Source organism: Aquila chrysaetos, chromosome 4, assembly GCF_900496995.4.
Source record: "Aquila chrysaetos chrysaetos chromosome 4, bAquChr1.4, whole genome shotgun sequence".
NCBI classification, from domain to species: Eukaryota; Metazoa; Chordata; class Aves; order Accipitriformes; family Accipitridae; genus Aquila; species Aquila chrysaetos.
In genome coordinates, this window is record NC_044007.1 from 36581256 (window position 1) to 36599707 (window position 18452).

General features: G+C 37.6%; 1 protein-coding gene across 2 annotated transcripts; it reads left to right on the forward strand.

The window, feature by feature from the left end:
- The first annotated feature begins 1286 nt into the window (after positions 1-1286).
- On the forward strand, positions 1287-17236 carry LACTB2 (lactamase beta 2). 2 transcript variants are annotated; one of them, XM_030012236.2, is made up of 8 exons: positions 1287-1418; positions 1449-1602; positions 2117-2280; positions 3585-3708; positions 5975-6153; positions 10440-10588; positions 12177-12258; positions 14981-17236. In XM_030012236.2, exons 2-8 carry the CDS (start codon positions 1481-1483, stop codon positions 15022-15024), a joined length of 864 nt encoding a protein of 287 aa, XP_029868096.1. In that variant the 5' UTR covers positions 1287-1418; positions 1449-1480; the 3' UTR covers positions 15025-17236. The 2 variants fall into 2 exon arrangements, with proteins under 2 accessions (XP_029868096.1, XP_040979058.1); XM_041123124.1 differs by lacking the exon at positions 1287-1418 and having other exon boundaries at positions 1438-1602.
- The last annotated feature ends 1216 nt before the right edge of the window (positions 17237-18452 follow it).

The window sequence follows — 18452 nt, forward strand, 5'->3', positions numbered from 1 at the left end:
GGCCTCAGATCACATATAAGCATTGCAACTCTATTTTCATATAATGAAAAAACATCTAAGCAAAAAATATGCTACCACCAAACACTTTTTTGTGCTTTGTATTGCTATGATCAACCTATAAATTTACATTTATGGTTACAGGTAATATATAGGATTTTATATAGCTATAAAACAATCAGATAATATTTGAAATTCTAATATTGGTAAAGTTGTCTACAGTAATATTACTTCCTTTAATTTCAGGTTAAATTATCTTTACTCTTCCTTTACAGGTACTTTAAGGAAAGAACAAGTCTGCTCTAATTTCTCTAACAATGCCAGTTGAAAGGCAATTAACCAAGCATTTCAGAGGGGACACTGCAAAGCCAAACAGGTGAATTTCAGCACCTTGCAGATTCTAGAATGAATGCTGTTCACAACCATGGTATTACTGCTTGGATGCCAGTGGCAAAATTTCACAGAATCACAGAATGGTCGACGTTGGAAGGGACCTCTGGAGGTCATCTGGTCCAACCCCCCTGCTCAAGCAGGGCCACCTAGAGCAGGCTGCCCGGGACCGTGTCCAGATGACTTTGAGTATCTCCAAGGATGGAGACTACACAGCCTCCTTGGGCAACCTGTGCCAGTGCTCCATCACCCTCACAGTGAAAAAGTGTTTCCTGACGTTCAGAGGGAACCTCCTGTGCTTCAGCTTGTGCCCATTGCCTCTGGTCCTGTCACTGGGCACCACTGAAAACAGCCTGGCTCGGTCCTCTTTGCATCCTCCCTTCAGGTATTTAAATACATTGATAAGACCCCCTGAGCCTTCTCTTCTGCAGGCTGAACAGTCCCAGCTCCCTCTGCCTCTCCTCACAGAAGAGATGCTTCAGTCCCTTCATCACTTTAGTGGCCCTTCGCTGGACACTCTCCAGTAGCTCCCCAATTTTCTTAAAAATGCCGAATCCTAGATAGCTCCTATATGCCATACAGGAGCATATATAGCTCTTACATACGCTGTAAGTGGGCATGTTCTCAGAATAGACAGAATATGCAGCTGTAGCTACAACAAATTCCTCCCGGCTTTAGGAAGAAGCCAGCAGAGCAGGACCTGCCTCTCACTGGGCAGCAGCGAGGCACCGACCCGTCGAAGGAGAACATCGCCTTTATTCCACTGAATTACCGCAGCGTTTGTTCCTAGAGGCCGAGTTTTAAGCGAAAACCCGCCGTGTTCCTTTAAGCGAAAACCGTGGCCGTGGGCCGGGAGGAGCCGCCTCACTGAGGGCGGCAGCCGGCCCGCCCCGCAGCCGGTTCGCCTCACAACCGGGCGGAAAGCCGCGCGGCCGGCGGCGGGAGGCGGAGCAGGGGGAATAGTGGCTTCCGCCTTCCCGCCGTCGCCCGTCGGTGGTGGTGGTGGTGGTGGTGGTGGTGCGAGGGGAGCGGAGCCGAGCCGAGCCGAGCCGAGCCGAGCCGAGCCGGGAGTTGGCGGGGTGCCGCTGCAGCGATGGCGTCGCTGCTGCCGCGCATCGAGCGGCTCTCGTCGCGGGTGGTGCGGGTGCTGGGCTGCAACCCGGGGCCCATGACGCTGCAGGGCACCAACACCTACCTGGTGGGCACCGGGCCCAGGTAACGACTCTGCTCGGGGGCGGGGAAAGGGGCCTGGGCGCTGCCTCCGGCTCGAGAGGTGGCTACCGGGCTGTTCCGAAATCCCTTAGTTGGGTAAAAAAGAGGAGGTGGGGGTGGGAATTACAGCATTAGGTTTTCGGGACCGGCGCTCGGAGGCGGCTTGGGCAGGAGGGGTGTGTGCCTCGGCCGGGGGACTGATCGGCTGAGGCGCGGCATTCCGTGAGGGAAGCGGGTGGGGGCCTCGCCTCAGGCCTCGCAGCTCCCCGGCGGTGCTAAACGGTGGTTCCTGCGACGTGTCCGGGAGTTGCAAATGTGTGGGCTAAATTTATTATTTATCCTCCTTTGTAAATTGTTATGTCTCGGGGGTAGAGTATCACGGAGGAAAAGAGATGGCGTCCATTACTGCCACATTCCTGTGCAATGTTGGGTTCTTTCTTTAGCGCTCTTTAACTGTCACATGAGCACTCTAAATTCTCTCACTGTTGTTTGTTTGTTTTTTTTCGTCCATGTGTAGAAGAGTCCTTATTGACACTGGGGAGCCAGCTACTCCTGAATATATTGGCTGTTTAAAGCAGGCACTGTCAGAGTTCAGCATCTCAATTCAAGACATTTTAGTGACTCACTGGCATTATGATCATAGTGGTGGAATACCTGATATCTGCAAAAACATCTCTAATGGTAGGCCAGAGATTTCAGATATTGTTGAAAATGTTAGATATGTGGCAAGAAAAAACTTTTACGGAGTGCTTCTATGCAAATCAGCTGGATTATTCTTCTGGAACCTCCATATAAACTACATGTAATTTCATGATACTGTTACAGTGCATAGAATGAGAGCGACGAATAATCTTGATATTGGAGTTGTAGACTACAGTTTTTCTTCAATACCTGTGCGTATCTTCATAGTCAATTTTTCTTATGTGTGATTAATAAGAACCTGGATTACCATCAGCAGTTTACATGATATTAAGAGATTAAAGAAAAACTTGAAACTCCTTCCGTTCTACATTGACAGTAATGACAAATTGACCATTACCACTTGTGTAAAAACAATAAATAATTTAATTTCTGAAAAAGAAACATGCATAACTTTGAGATTCCTTACACAGACCATTAGTAACTGGTGACAAATTCGTAGGCCTCATATCATGAGGGGAAAGAGGGTAGGGCAGTCTGCAGGTAAATTCTGATCTAAAAATATGTATTTCATGTTGATAAACAGTAAGGGACATTTCTGCTTTAGTATCTGGGAAGCGAATAAGCAGTATGGGTAATGTGGTTCTTAGTGTTGTTGGACTTCATCACAAACTTTGTCACAGGCTTTATCAGATTTTGTAAAGTTGCCAGGTGCTTATCTGCAAAGAAGCCTGGGCACTGAAAACAACATTGGTGTCTGTGAGGGTTTTGGTCTTGTCAACCCATGAGCTTGGTTGTAAAGACTAGCAAGGGATATAAATACCTTTCTGGGTTGCTATCCATAGCTGTTCAGCCAAGGCATTCACAGTTCATGCACGGTTCAGAATGATAGGTGCTGAGGGAAGTTGCAGGTAAAAAGCCTCCATCCAGTGTTAGGCAAATGTTGAATGGTGCTTCTATGAATCGTCATGCAGAACTTGAGCGCAGAAATCTTAGTGGTGTTGTAGAAACTTGGGGGTTTTGGCTCTTGATGAGTCAAGAAGGAACATTTGTAAAATATAATAATTGCTGATGTTATTAATTCACTTGTGGGTTTTTTGTCTTCAAAACTACTGCTGGTACAGAGTACGGTATTCAGGTTCAGTGGCTTTCACTATTCAGTGTTTGTGGCTCTGGAATAAAGTTGCTTTATAAACATAAAGTTACTGTACAGAATTTCTTGTGTCTAGTTTTGTATTCATACTGTGTAATAATTAATAGTACTTGTTCAAAAAGTAGCCTTTCTGTGGAATTAGCTTTGTTAGTGACAAATTCAAAACATCATTTTCTTTGCTTTCTTTAAATAGACTCTGAATATCGCATCTGTAAGCTTCCTCGTGTCCCTCACCGTGAAGAAATAATAGAAGGAGGACGTGAATATTTTTATCTTAAAGAGGGAGATGTGATACAGACAGAAGGAGCCACACTCAGGTAAAGACTGATTTCTGCAAGTTTGCTGAATCACTTTTTTTCTTCAGAATTCTGACACATATATGTATCCTAACTTCTAATGATTGGCAATCCATACATCTAATCTTTTCAACACTTACGCATGTAAGACTTGCTATCATGATCCAGCAGGTTATGTTTATGTGAAGAAATTGTTTTATGAATGAGGATTATCAGGAATTAGCCTTTGGTTTTCAGCCTCAGCAGAGAAATTAAGAATATTTCCCTGGAAAAATATTTCCTCTGGGAAACCAAATAGGATTTTACATTCTTTCTCATTACTCTTATCTAAGTAATTACTATTAAAAATGACACTTTGGGGGAAGTTTATGGTAGTCTGGATGGATTATTTAGCATGCCTTTCTTTTTACTTCAAAAGTATTTCCCAAGGAAACACTAAAACATTTAATACTTAAAATGTTAAATTTTAAATCTTTAACCTGTCAGGTTCTTGTAGGGTGCCGATTTGGGGGGGGTTCTTCCCAGAGGGCATATTGCCTGTCTTGCTAGCTTGAATGAGTCTGAAGCAGAAAGCAACCCTGCCTCAAACAAACATGCACACACTAAAAAGATCTGACCATTCTGTTTCCAGAGTTTATTCGTTAACAAAGCATTACTCTTCTAAGGACAAATTCTGCTTGTTCTCCTCAGCTTCAATGTGAATTATATCCCACTTGTAGAATGTGCCAGATGGCTGATTGGAAGAAAAAATGTAAAAATAAAAAATATATTTGACCAAAAGCATTTAATTTTGTTAGTGTTAAAAAAAAAAAAAAAAAAAAACAACGAAAACATGGAGAGTATTATATTGAATATTGAAGACCTATCACTACCCTAAGTGGCCCATGTTTGGACAACAGCAATTTAGAGATGGAAAACAACTTGTTAAATTTGAATCCAAGTAAGATAGGGGTGGCACATTTTGAAGTTTGGGGTAATGCAGCCAAACTTTATGCTTGGTTAAAAGCAGGTGTTCTCACCTGGTTAATTCAGTAAGCACTTAAAGGATACTTTTAGATCCACCACTGGTTCCAAAATAGCAGTATCTGCATGTTAAATTTTAGTTAGCAACCTTCAAGTTTTCAAGGTGTGCCAGGCAGTGTTGGGTTCTTTTTCCTTTGTTTTTCCATGTTAGTGGTTAAGCTTTCTGGTAAAGTTTCATCAAGAACTGGAGGATACCACTTCCTACAAAGGCAAGATGCAACCCATCAACTTGATTTTTATGTTGCCTCCACAGGACAATGGCTGACCTGCTTTCTGCTGAACTCAGTATTCAGTAAGAGCTGGAAGTCATTGCATCAGATGGTGCTGTGCTTCTGGCCTCCCAGCCCTGCAGTGACATGGCTGGGTGCAGTACATTGGCCTGTAGACGGTGCTTGGCGCCAGCTCTGCCAGTTCATGATCACTGCTTTGATGCATCTGCCATTAATAAGAAGATTCTGATGAATTTCAGCAGTGATGCTGGTCTGAGTTGTGTTACTTTGTTTGAATCAGCCTCAGCATGAGGCCTTCTGCCTTTCAAAAACTGTAGTGAAATGACACTGCAGTGCAGCTCCTTAGCATCTCAGGTTACTATAGACATATCAACTGTCCATTCACCCTTTGCTGCATTCTAAAGCAATACTCATTCAAGCTGTGGGGTACTAAATCCTTACCATTCAGATGTTTAATGACCTGCATATAGAACAGCTAAAAGACCATGAATCCTTGTTGTATTTGACAGCTCCACTCCACTGTGTCATGGGGCTTTCAGGGAAAAATAAATTTCAGGAGACAGAACTTTATCTGGGTTGGATCCAGAAGCTTATAATTTCCAAAAGAATTGGCAACATCATCCTTACCCTTTTTTGCTAAGTGCAAGGTGTATGTCAAGAACTTCACACATTTCAATCTGGAAATAACGTGTCAATTTTTCTTCTTTAAAGCTTCAGAGTAAAGCCCTCTATAACACAAGTTCTACATGACTAGCCAGCTCCCTTAGTGCACTTCTATTATGATGTGTCATCTAAGTAAAAGCATGTTAGAGATGATGATCTGTGTTCTCTACATGGTATAAGAAAATCAACTGGGATTAGACAAAGTGATACCCTGTTTACGTCAACATTTCAGCCTTTTTTGTCTATTTTTTTCTGGTTCTTGTGAGCTACTTTCTAAGTGATTTTTATCATTCTTTGTTCCTAGCTTCTGAAAATGAAGCATATATGCTGTATGAAAAACTTACGCTTTTTTGTTGTTGTTCTTTAAACAGAGTTTTATATACACCTGGACACACTGATGATCATATGGCTTTACATCTAGAAGAAGAAAATGCTGTGTTTTCTGGTGACTGTATTTTAGGGGAAGGAACAACAATAATTGAAGACCTGTATGATTACATGAAAACTCTGAAAAGGTTGTTACAAATGAAACTAGATTTAATATATCCAGGTAAGTGGTTCTATTTTTAACTGTTCTGTTTTACTATATAATTTTTAAATATCTCTAAGAATTTGAGAACTCTTAATACAATCAAACACCATTACTAATGTAACAGTTCAAGTTTGTTACTTAATATATGTCCACTGCTAAGCTAAGATGACTTTATAGCACAGTGGTTTGCAAGACTTGAAAATTTTTCAGTGATAGATATCTTTCTTTCCTGAGATTTCTCCATTTGAGGGTGAATCTTGTGCTTCTGTGCCCGAAGCCTGCAGAGGCCAGAATCTTTCACTGTTGGAATCATAAGCAAATTTGGTTTTCTTATATTACTCTATCCATGCACCTTAATGTTACCCTGGAAGAAAAAATAATAGTTGTTCTTTTGGTCCTTTGCATCCCCACGTACACTGCCAGTGTGAGTAACCTAGTAATGTTTTTTAAGAGAGGTATCTGTCCTTTGCAGCACAGATTAATCACAAATTCATTTTGGGAAGCTGCAGAACTGTCAAATGGTTGTCTTAGTTAATGACTTAGCTTAAATCTGAACAAAAGCCAAGAGGCCAATATCATGTTCTGAAAGTTGCCAAGTCATTCAGTCTATGACTTTGCTTTAATTTTTTTCCTCTATCTCCCCCAAACCTTGGGAATGCATTTACTTTTCATATAAACCATGTGTCTATTTGACACGACTGGATTTTAAGAATTAGTTATGTAACTAAGGTTTAAGCTCATTTGCTTTTTCAGAGCTACATCTCAGGATTTTTTCTGACTTTTTCTGTTTCATCTTCTTCAACTTGTCAATCTGAGCAACGGTGTCTGCATTCTCAGTTCTGTCTTCCTCCATTAACCATCTATGTTTAGCCTGCATTACCAAATCTCTTTTGTGCTCATTCTTAAAATATGCTTCTTTTGAAGGAGGTGTTCTTTAAGTGCTTTAAGATGTAAGCATTAAACTGCTGTGTAAGAAAATATCATTATAGATATTCCATGGATGTGGAGGCTGATATAGACAGAAGTAGTGACTTGCTCATGGTTATTGACTTAACTACTGGTAAAACTAAGAATATTTTAGCTTCCAGAATCTCAGTCTGTTGATCAATCAACTGTTCTACTTTCTTTCTTACATACCTACAAAACACGGTCTGTTCCTCTGATTGAATTTCTGCCTTCCAAAACCCCATATATCCCAAATTCTATCAGGTTGACCAATTTTATCTGTTGTATTTCACTCTCTCCTTAATCATTATTTATCTAGATTACATATTCACCAAGGTTGAATATTTGTGCCATTTATCTGTAACTGTTTGCTACTCTGTTCTAAGTATGTTCATGCTGTACTTGCAATTAGGAAGCCAGTTGGGTATTATGCGTTTTCAATGATGAGTAGCTATGTATTGAGATGGTTTGGAACCAACTTTCTTTTTTTATCCTTGCATCACAAAATGTACGTGCAATTGTGTCAAAGATAACTATTGCCCAATCAGAACAATTGTTTATACTATTGGTATGTACTACAGTAAAATGGTAACTATAGCAGAAGGTAGTTTGCTTTACCAATAAATTCTATATAAGCTCAGTACTTTGACTTTATTGCAGTTTTAGGTCTTCATAATTCTTGAACTGTTTCTCTGTTCCCCATCCATGCTTTAGCACTCACATTGCAGCCTCAGAATTAGACAGGGAGCAAGAATTTTTGTAACAAGCTGAGACTGCTGGCTAGGTGTGAGTAGCTGAATTTTGCTAATTCTTCCCCTTCCACATTTCTTTTTTAATTTAATGTGGAAATTATTTCAGGCACAATACTCATGACAATCTATTTGCAGCCGATAGTTAATGAGAATCCTTGGGACCAGAAAAGGGCATTTTCGTCACCAGAGGGCTCCCCATCCTGTAATAATAAACGATGATCCTTGATAATACAGAAAAAAATGGTACTGGAGTTAGGAATCTCTGCAAGATTTCATGAGCCAATTATTTTCTTCAATTTTATCCTTTGTGCTTTAATTTACTGTAAAGTAGGAAAATCTATATTACTTCACAGGGTGTTACGAGAATCAAAGCTGTTTCTGATCATCTGGGCTGTACAGAGGTCTGCAATAATACGAAGCTGTCTGATACAAAGTCTAAATTACTGGAAAAAGGGTCATGTTTTGAAAGATCTATTTCACGTGCTCAGAAACACTTTACATTTATGCAGATACTAATTTATTTATTGGTGAAGTTAAGTGTGTTGCTGTCCCTGAAAAATTATGAATGGGAAAGGTTCGCATCTGGATTTAGTCCCAAGGTTTCTGACATCATTTTAATGTATGTATATGCATACACAATGGCTATGGATCAGATGATGTAATGGATATGAAATGCCTTTAACTTTGCAAAATGTGGGTTCCACTGCAGGTACTGACATTGGTCTTGTAGTCTAAGTCAATTAAATCACTTGGAAGAGCAGAGACGGGTTTTAAGACTGCCTTGTGATTCCATGTGTGGGCCTTAATTTTGAATACTTTAATGTGACTTTTGTCATTAGACAATGCAAGAGAATGGACAGTTACATTACAGTCTCTGCTCTGTGTATCTTAATGTGTTTTTTCTAAATTTAAACTTTTGTTTTTATAAATGGTAACATATTTACTAGAGATACTGTTACATTTGTAATTTATTTTGTAAGGACCAATAGCTTCAGATTAAATATATTTGAAATCATTAAATATATGTGTATATGACAGTATGGTTTTATATTTACATGTTACGTATCTTTTATTTATAATACTGTCTTTACACAAGGCAAGCTTCAATATGTTTAGTAATTTCAAATCTGCTGAAGTGAGTGTGTAAGTTGAGGTATGCATAAATATTTTGACTTGCTGAAGGATAGATTCTTTTGACACTTTTTTATTTCACAAATATTCAAATCGTGAAAAATCAGTTGCTCTTTTTCTATAAGCTGCCTGTTCTCAGGCAAAATAAGCTCTAATTTAAAAAGCCTTAAAACTAAAAACCCATTTAGTCAGTTAACCCAAAAGCACAAGCCAAGAATATGATGATTTTTTTTAAAATAGTCAGAGAACCTCAAAAGAAACTGTCTGATTTGGATTATACCCCATAACTTCTAAAAGAAAGCTAGGCTTTTTTACAGTAGTATCTGTTCTACTCATTTTATAAATTACTTGGAGTTTAGACTGGCAGAGCTGGAAGTTGCTGCTGCTACTTCAGGTGAGGTATACAGGCAAAGAGACAGGAAACCTTGCTATAAAAAGCATGTGACAGATATTCATGCAAGTAGATTTCTCTATAGGTAAAATATTAAGTTTAATTTCTATGCATGTAACTCTCATGTCTGAAAAATATTTTCATTTCTTCTGTCATTTTAGTGTATCATGAGGCAGCATTTGATTTTTCTACAATTAGTGCTTTACCAATTAAGCCTTTTTCTGATTTGATTCAAAGACCTCTCAGTAAGTTGAACATTTCTGATCTGCCACACTAAGTCCAGAAAAAAACCATGTGTTTTGTTTATTAACCAGCCAGACATAAAATGATCTACATATAACCTTCCTTGCGCATTGCTTATTCCTGCCCTGACACATTCCAGTTGGCTCGCTGATTTGTCTTCTATTAATTTTTTCATCATATTTATGAAAGCATGTTCTTAAGGGAATAAAGTACAGTATGTCTGTCACAACTAAAGATGTTACGTCCCTCACCTGTGTTTGCTAGATAGCCCCACAACAGGACAGTACTACATGTGTCCTTTGCCTCAGCTACTACTGTTCAAAGACCAGTATTGGTTTAAATCATTGATATCAATATCCTTTGGGGAGAGTGAGACAGGCAGATAGAGGTAATAATCTGAATCTCATCTTTAAAATCCGTTCAGCAGTGAACTCTTTTCCATTTTTTAATGGCCTAAAGTAGTCTTCCCTTGCTTTCCTTATTCCATCTGAAGTATTTCCTTTCCCCATTCAGACGTCTCAGATCCTAATTCTTCCTTTCCATCTTAATGCTTTTTAATTGCAGACTGTGATGCAGACATGCAAACTTAATTTTGGCCTATTCATGCGCAAGAAGAACCCCAACCCAAACCAAAAAAAACCTGCAACCAACCAAAAAACATGCAAAGAGCATCCTACAATTTAACATCAAGGATACTCTGACAGGGTGGTACATACAGGTGCTACTCCTTTCTTATGACTTTTAAGTCTACTAGAGTTTATATAAGAATGATTCAATTATTCAACAGCATACTTAATTTCAAATTTAAGTAATAGTGCTCTGGTACATGTGTTTTGATTTAGGTCATGGCCCAGTAGTACGTGATGCAAATACTAGAATCCAAGGCTACATTTCTCACCGAATTGCCCGTGAACAGCAAATTCTAAATGTTTTCCAGACGAATGCTGGAAAATCATATACATCCTCAGAGCTTGTAAAGCTAGTATACAAGGTAACTGTTGATTAAAATTTTTTAGATCAAAGTAAAGAAAATTGAGGTTATGTTCATAAAATTGTATGTAACAGTTTAAGTATTTGAGTGAAGACCATGGTGGCTTTTTAAAAGAGAAAAAAAAAAATTCTGCTTGTTCAGAATTCATATATGACTGTGCATTTAAATTGTATTGTTTAAGCACTTCATTGGAGTGGGGCCCAGGTGATTCTTACAAACTTTTTATTTCACTATCTAGACGGTCCTAAGCACAGTTTCATAGGGCCAAGCAAAAATAAAGTTGTAGTGCTTGGTTCTAAGTGAAAAGTATGAGATGACTGTTAATTGTTGATTTGTCAAAGTGTGTTTGGAGTCTCCTGAAAGATGGGTTAAAACTTCTAGTTCCTGATTTATAAGTCTGCAGGAGGGTGCAAATGAACTGCAGTTCCACAGAGGTGGATATTGCGCTTAGAAGTTGGGTAGCTTGCGTGTGTTATTAGACAGGCGTAAGTGTACTTTTTCGCTACTTCATCATTCTTCATGTAACCTCGGTAATTTGTACACGTGGTATGAGGGTTACCCCTCCTCACAAGTAGAGATAAAAGAGATGCAGCATTTGCTTCAGAGGAAGATGTCAAAGTTGCCAGTGGCTGTGGTTTGTGAACAGGTCTGTAACAGCTTCACAACTCATTTCTCATGGTTGTGCTGATCTCCAGTTTCCAAAAGAATGGCTATGTCATGCTGAACATTTTGCAATGCTGATGTTCCATTACCTGTGGCTGTTTAGCTCCTGCAGTTTTCCTGCCTGAACGATTACAGTTTTTAAGTATACAGCCATTCACATGTTTGTGTAAATCACAAACCACTTGTCCTGTCACTATATGATAAGAATTTTTCAGTACTACTAAAGCTTTCATATTATGAAAAAAAATTTAATCTTTCAAAGCTTTTTGAAGATTCACAATTTATTGAGCTAGTTTTCTAGCGAATTTTTTTGCCAGACTTGTGTTACTGGGAGAAGAACTTTTTCATTTTCAAAAAGAAGGCTTTACTTTTAGGATGATAGAGCTGGAGAGGGGGATTTTGAGAAATGCTATTGGTTTTTACCTAATGAGCATTGGAAAATTTTAAGAGACATTTCGTCCTCCTGAAGCTGTTGTATTTTTAAATTGTTTACTCATTTACAGATACGGATTGTTAAAAGATATTTAAACCCATGCAAATATTGTCATGGAATAGAAATGATAGGTATCTGTGGAGAAATGCATCTTCAAATTTGTCTTTAAAAATGCTCAGCTACACTGACAACCCAGTGCAGACCAAGCTCAGAAGAGCACAGTCTTCTTAGTGTTGGCCAAAGTTTGCATAATACAAATGGATAATGCAAAAAATAAGCACCATAAACAAAAATGTGTTATTAGGCTACTAGTTTAACTGGTGTAAAATTGATTTATTCATTTCAGTTTGTTGTTATTATATAACTAACTGAATGTTCAACAGAGCAATTGAGAAGAGGAAAATCTATGTTAATAAACCATGAGTTCTGTATATTGAAAATAATTGGGAGATATTTAAACAAATACAAAATGCGTATTTGTGTTTCCTTTAGGACATCCCTGAAAATTTACTTCGAGCAGCAGAACATAACCTCCTAGTCCACTTGAAGAAGTTGGAAAAAGAAGGCAAAGTGTGTAAGTTGTGGATAGAGGGGTAGAAGGAGCGTCATTTTCATTTTGATTTTCTATGTACTGTTTCTCATTATATTTTAGTGCATTATTTCCTGGGAAAAAACAAACAAACAAAAACCCCAAAACCTGCAGTTAGTTGCAGTAGCTGTCCTTTGGACAATTTGAAGCAGAATTATATACAAAAAGCCTATGGTTATACAGTATTTCCAAACTTTTAGAAAATATTTTATAAAGTATTTGTGACATGCTTAGACCACACATTACTGCAATGCATATACCTTTAAATTTTTATTTAAAACATACCATGGAATACATTCCTAATGCTAGTGTTTATACCTTTGTGTATTTTCTGAAATTCATACCTAAATATGCATGTACATAGCGTTTTATGGGATTACACTTTACATTTCTGCCTTTCGAAAATGCACATTGTTGTATGTATGTGTTCTAGAGATGGTTAAAATCACTCAGTGTAAATTTTTACAATTTCTGATTAGTACAATACTTAAGTAGAGCAACTATATTTAGTTTACTGTTTTTACATTGTGCCTTTACTTTTAGTGAACAAGGTGAGGTATTCTATTTCTGTAATGGCATGCGCATGTGGAAATGTTATTCAGCCAGCAGCTAAGGAAAATACTTTCTGTACATTATGTAACTGCACCCAGGACTGTCTACTTACAAGTAAATAATTACACAAATATTTACAACTGTTTCAAATTTTCAGCATTTACCCACCTGAATAACAACATGAAATAAGTGTATGTTTTCCAGCTTAGACCTTCTGTTTATTTAATGATAAATCAGCTGCTAGGTACTAATTGTTTGAACAATTGAGACTTAATTTTTGTAATAATAATGACCTGCTTTTTATTCAAAGAAAATAGACTAGAGTCGCATGAATACAGTCATTACTGAAGTTCAGAAAATGATGTCTTTAAGCATGTATTTTGCAGAATGCCATGGAAGCTTACCAGTGTGATGCTTGCTGCACCAGCTTTTAAATGTGATCTCAATTCTTGGTTATTAACATATATTATTGATCTACACATTTCTCCAGTTTGGCTCCACAAGATTCCTCTGGGGTCTCAGATGCTGTTGACTATTTGTCCCTTCCCTTGACTGCCAAAGTAACTCAAGCAACAGCATTTTCTGTTTAGATGAAGTAGTGGATAAATTAACTTTCTCTTCAAAAGGTAGACTTGCAGTCTTACCTACAAAAGACTGTGTGTGTGCATCTTAAATGTCCAGGAATTAATTTGTTTGAGTGAGCTAGTGACTTTCATTTCTTAAGCCAGTTTTTTGGGGTTTTTTTGGTTGGGGGTTTTTGTTTTGTTTACCCAAATACCCTTTTCATGCCTACTGGACAAAAATAGCTCAGTTTTCCTGAGAAATCACCTTTGAATTTTGAAGAGACAGCAAATAGGGAGCTTCACTCAGGTATCTGTTCACAAAGTAGCAACTGCTTGAAATTATTAGAGGAGATATGATTCAGAAGAATTGCTGTGAGTTTTCTAATCCAGTTGGAGGTCCTAGTTTCAGCTGTGTGCTCCTGCTTTCCACGAAGCACAAGAAGTGCCCTTTAAAGTTTTTTGGTTTGGTTTGGGTTTTAATCTTCAGTTTGTGCTCACGGAGACGAAAGCAACCTCATCAGAACACTTGGGGTTTTTCTGTGCTGATCTCTGCAGTGTGGAAACAGTTGCTAAATTTTTAAGGGCAAGCTTAGATCCAGATCTATGATAAACACTTAACATCATGTGACCTTTGTCCGTTTTTCAGTTCAAATTAAGGACATCTGTTAAATAAAATTGATTCTGTTAGTTCTGAGCATGTAGCATACAAGTGCTTGAGTACTCATTGTACTTGTTCATTTGGTTTTGATATGATTGATGTCCTTTCCCCATAGTCTGAGTTGCAGTATTTCAAGTTTTGTTCTCATTATGGAAGACTTGAGTTGCAGTCATAACACTCCCTGCTTAATTTTCACAAAGTTCTTTTCCAAAGAAAGATGTTGTCAGTATCGGTAATGAATGTGACAGGCATATTACAACCTTGCAAGAGAGTTACTCAATGCAAATTATGGCCATATGCTGTCTGCTGCAGTCATTAATTCACCACTTCATTCTAGGGATTGCAGTTTATGGTGGTACATAAGTTTCATAACTTCAATTAGGTGTGATACTGCCTTTACAGATTTGATTTTTCTCACTTGCAACAGAAAAATAATGTCTTGTGTAGAGGAGCATGGCACAATATGCGCATATAAGCTTTCTCCCTTGTTTGGATATAAATATCTTTGTCATTGTTTCACATTTTTAAAACACAGCTGATGAAGAGATAAAAACAATTTGACTGTTCTTAATTCAGCAGCACAGATTTTTTTCTCTAAAGTTCATACATTTCAGAAAATGTGACAAGTACTCTAACTCAAATTTCTTAATATCTAGAAATTTTAATATTCTGAGCTTTAACTATAGGATTATTAAACCCTTTTTTAGTAATCATTCTTTATATTGCTAGGTTACATTGTGAAACAGTTAATCTTTATCACCTTCCATTAAAGCTCAACACTGGCCTGAAGCAAAGTATTCCAATAGTTTTAATAAAAATATGACATGTATAGACATACATATGCATGTACAGGTTAAGTTTGAGATAGTCTAGTGTTTATATATAGCATCTAAGTGTTAGCTTGTGATTAATTTGGTCTTTTTTTTCTTAACAGTACATGAGGCATCTTCCAGCTTCAGATGGAGAAACAATTTATAAGCTATGCAAGATTGCTCAAGAATATTTTTAATCTGCACATTACAGCATGAGAAAATAAAATTATGATCTCAGACAATATGTAAAATAAAAACTAATTCTTCCTTTTTTTAAATTGGTAACACAATTTTAAAGCAATGTCACAGTCGGTTAACTAATGTTTTTCATATTTTTCTTTATGGGAATTTTAAAAATTACCTGATAGGTACTGAGTTAATAAAATGGAATTAGTGTGAAGAACTGAATGTTACCTCTGCTATAAAAGACCCAGCTTTATCATCGCGGTGGGAGAAAACAAATAGCAAGGTCTTATAAACTTAATGAATCAGACATATAAAAAAATCTCTAGTAAAAAAAAATTGAAAAGATGTTATTCTAAACCTGTTTTCATTTGCTTGTGCTTCCCAAAAAGTTATTTTCTAGTAAGTTATCTGTACATTCTAAAAACCAAGTTATTTTTGTTAACAGATGTAAATACTGGGGTTTGTATTCCTTTTCTATTTTAGCTGCCTGTGCACATCTTTGGTGGTTGCTCACTGCAATAGGATTTAGCAAACACTGAAAGTAATTCCAGACTTCTCTGGAAATGTGGAATTCTTTCAAAGGATTCATTAATTCTAACTAATCAGTGTCAATGCACAGAGTCGGAGCAGACGCTTGCATTCTTTATCTTACAGGATTCTGCAAGAATGTGATTAAAAAGCTGTATAAATTGAGATATGTATTACACACCACATGAAGTTAAGTTTGTCTATCACTTTATAACTAACAAGCTTCAAGTTTTGCTATTAAATCCATTTAAACTACAAATATTTTAACTAAAGGTTGTATTTGGTGGTAAGATACTGTATAGTGTATTAAAATATAACATTTGAAGATTGAACTGCAAGTTCATTTCTCTGTGTAGCTTAAACTTTCAGAGTAGTGTATAAATATTTGCATTACTTGCATTCAAGTTTTTATGATATATACACTTCTTAATGCTGGCTCAACCTTAAAAAAAACAAAACAAAACAAAACCAACCCAAACTACCAAAGACAACTATATGTCCCTGAAAATCCTTGAAAACCTTTCACCATTCAGTCCTGTACCTTCATTTGTGAAACATGCATATGTTTGGGTATTTAAGGCATGTCTTAATAATTATCATTATTTTATGAAGTTGATGGCATTTCTTCTAATCAGCTGAGCCAAATCCAGTACAAAAGTACTTCAAGGAACAGCAATCCAAAACTGAAATCATATTCTGAAGTAGTAACCAGACACCTGAAGAGTGGAAATAATAACTTTCTGCTCTATTAAAATGATGCTTTTTGTGAACTTCATTTATCTGATTTTTGGCCACGTCATGACTCTTGCTCACTTTTAACTTTATGTGCAGTGCCATTTTGAGGTCTTTCCATAATTACTCAGAAGCTTTCACGTGGACTTCTTGCCATTAATAATTATTGTTTTCCTGTAGCTATTTCATGAATTTATAGTTACCTTTTCCATTGTTAGGAATGAAGATATAATTATCAGTGTTTTCTTTTAAAAAACCTTAATTCACATGCTCTGAATGATGTCATTTTGCTTCAGGAAAATAGAAAGATCAGTGAAATGGCACAGTTTTCTGTCATGAGGTCTGAGAACGTAAGCCAGCAGGAAACTCATATGAAGAGGTGATGTCTCATTACCTTTCTGAGCCAAATAAGAAATCTCCTGTCAGGCAAAATGTCACTGAAGCATTTTCTTCTGGTTTACTACACTTCATTTTTAAATATATGGAAATGGCTTTAGAATTCAGTTCAGGTATCATTGGAACTTGCAGGCAGCAAAGAAAGCAAGAAGATACAAATCAGAGAATTCTGTGCACCGTGCTGTGCTGCAGCAGATGCCTGACATTCTCAAAAAAAGTGAGGGAGATTGCAGTTTAACCAGACTTGTGATTAATGATTGTGTATGGTGTCTCTGGAATATTAAAAGCAGAGGTTGCACTGTTACTAAAATGTATATACAATAAAGGATACTTATATCTGCTATGACATGTTGCAAAAGTCTAAAGACTCCTTGTTGATGGTGAGATTATAAGTCAGAAGGAGTGTTTATTTAAAAAGAGTGGTAATGTAAGCTATATGCCATGTATGTATGAAAAGAGGGATTAGCCTGTTTACGTCCGTTGTATTGAATACATTCATCTGTGCAGAATGCATTAAAAGTTAAGAATAAAAACAAGAGAAGGGGCAATTTCTGTCTCATCAAGCTAGAATGGCAAATGTCATTTGATGCATTAACTTTTTAAACAGCTGAGGACAAATTGTGTTGCCAGCCTTATTGCCAGCTAATTTGAAGATCCTGTCCTAAGAGGCAGCATCATTTATTAGGTTTAAGACCTAGGAAAGAAGTTTGATGGCAATTATAACCTTTTGGGGGTTTTTATTCTGTTTCTTGCTAACTTCCTTACTTACACTGCATTTAAAATGTCATTTTTGGTTATATCTTTAAGCATGTTTGATGACGAGTGAATTCAGGAAAGGCTCCCAAGTAGGAAGGGCATTGTTCTGTTTGCATCTGTTACTGCAGGTGCAATAACATGCTTCCTACCAAATCCTCCACAGTCTTGCCATGTGAAACGGTGTATTGGGTTTGCATGGCAAGGTTTTGGTAGCAGGGGGGCCACCGGGCTGGCTTCTGTGAGAAGATGCCAGAAGCTTCCCTCATTTCAGACTTGGCAACTTCCTTCCTAAATGACACAATCATTTTGAAGCCTAGTATTTCAAAATGTGGACATCTGGAAAGAAACCTGGCAAACATGGGCCAGCAACCCATTGGCAAACAGCAGACTGAGGGCTGCAGTTTCGGGTGTGTTATATTACCCTGCTTTGCCTGAAGAGCCCTAAGAAACATGATGCAGCAGAAGGGAAAACTCCAATAAAAGGAAGGTGTGGAAACTGTTCCGATGAGGCAACAGGTTGCCTTGTTTTCCATTTCAGTATAGTAGTTTGCACTATATCATCAGGACAGACACAAAACCAAGTGGAAACCAAGGAGCTCTGTCCCTGTACGAGAGGACGTCGAGCCAGATGCTCAGGGCACTCGCTGATTATAGCTTGAGGAAAGGATGTCTTGTCCCAGTTGAGTCCTGTTTGTTATGTTCTGTGGAGATGAGATGACCTGATTTCTTTTAAAGGCTGAGGTGGGAAATAGATGCAAGACTACCTTGCAGAAAGGATTCTAATTTTTATCGTAGCCCAATGTACTTTCTGGGTGCAGTATGTTACATCCCTGACTACACGGTATGCCATCAGGGATATACTTTCAAATTGTTATTGTTGAAATAACATTCTGCTTACTTTAGAGTCTCAAAATACTGGTGTGGCCAGGGGATGAAGAGATTCCTATGATATAAACCAACTTGGGACTGAAATATGACTGCTATTTATATTTAAAA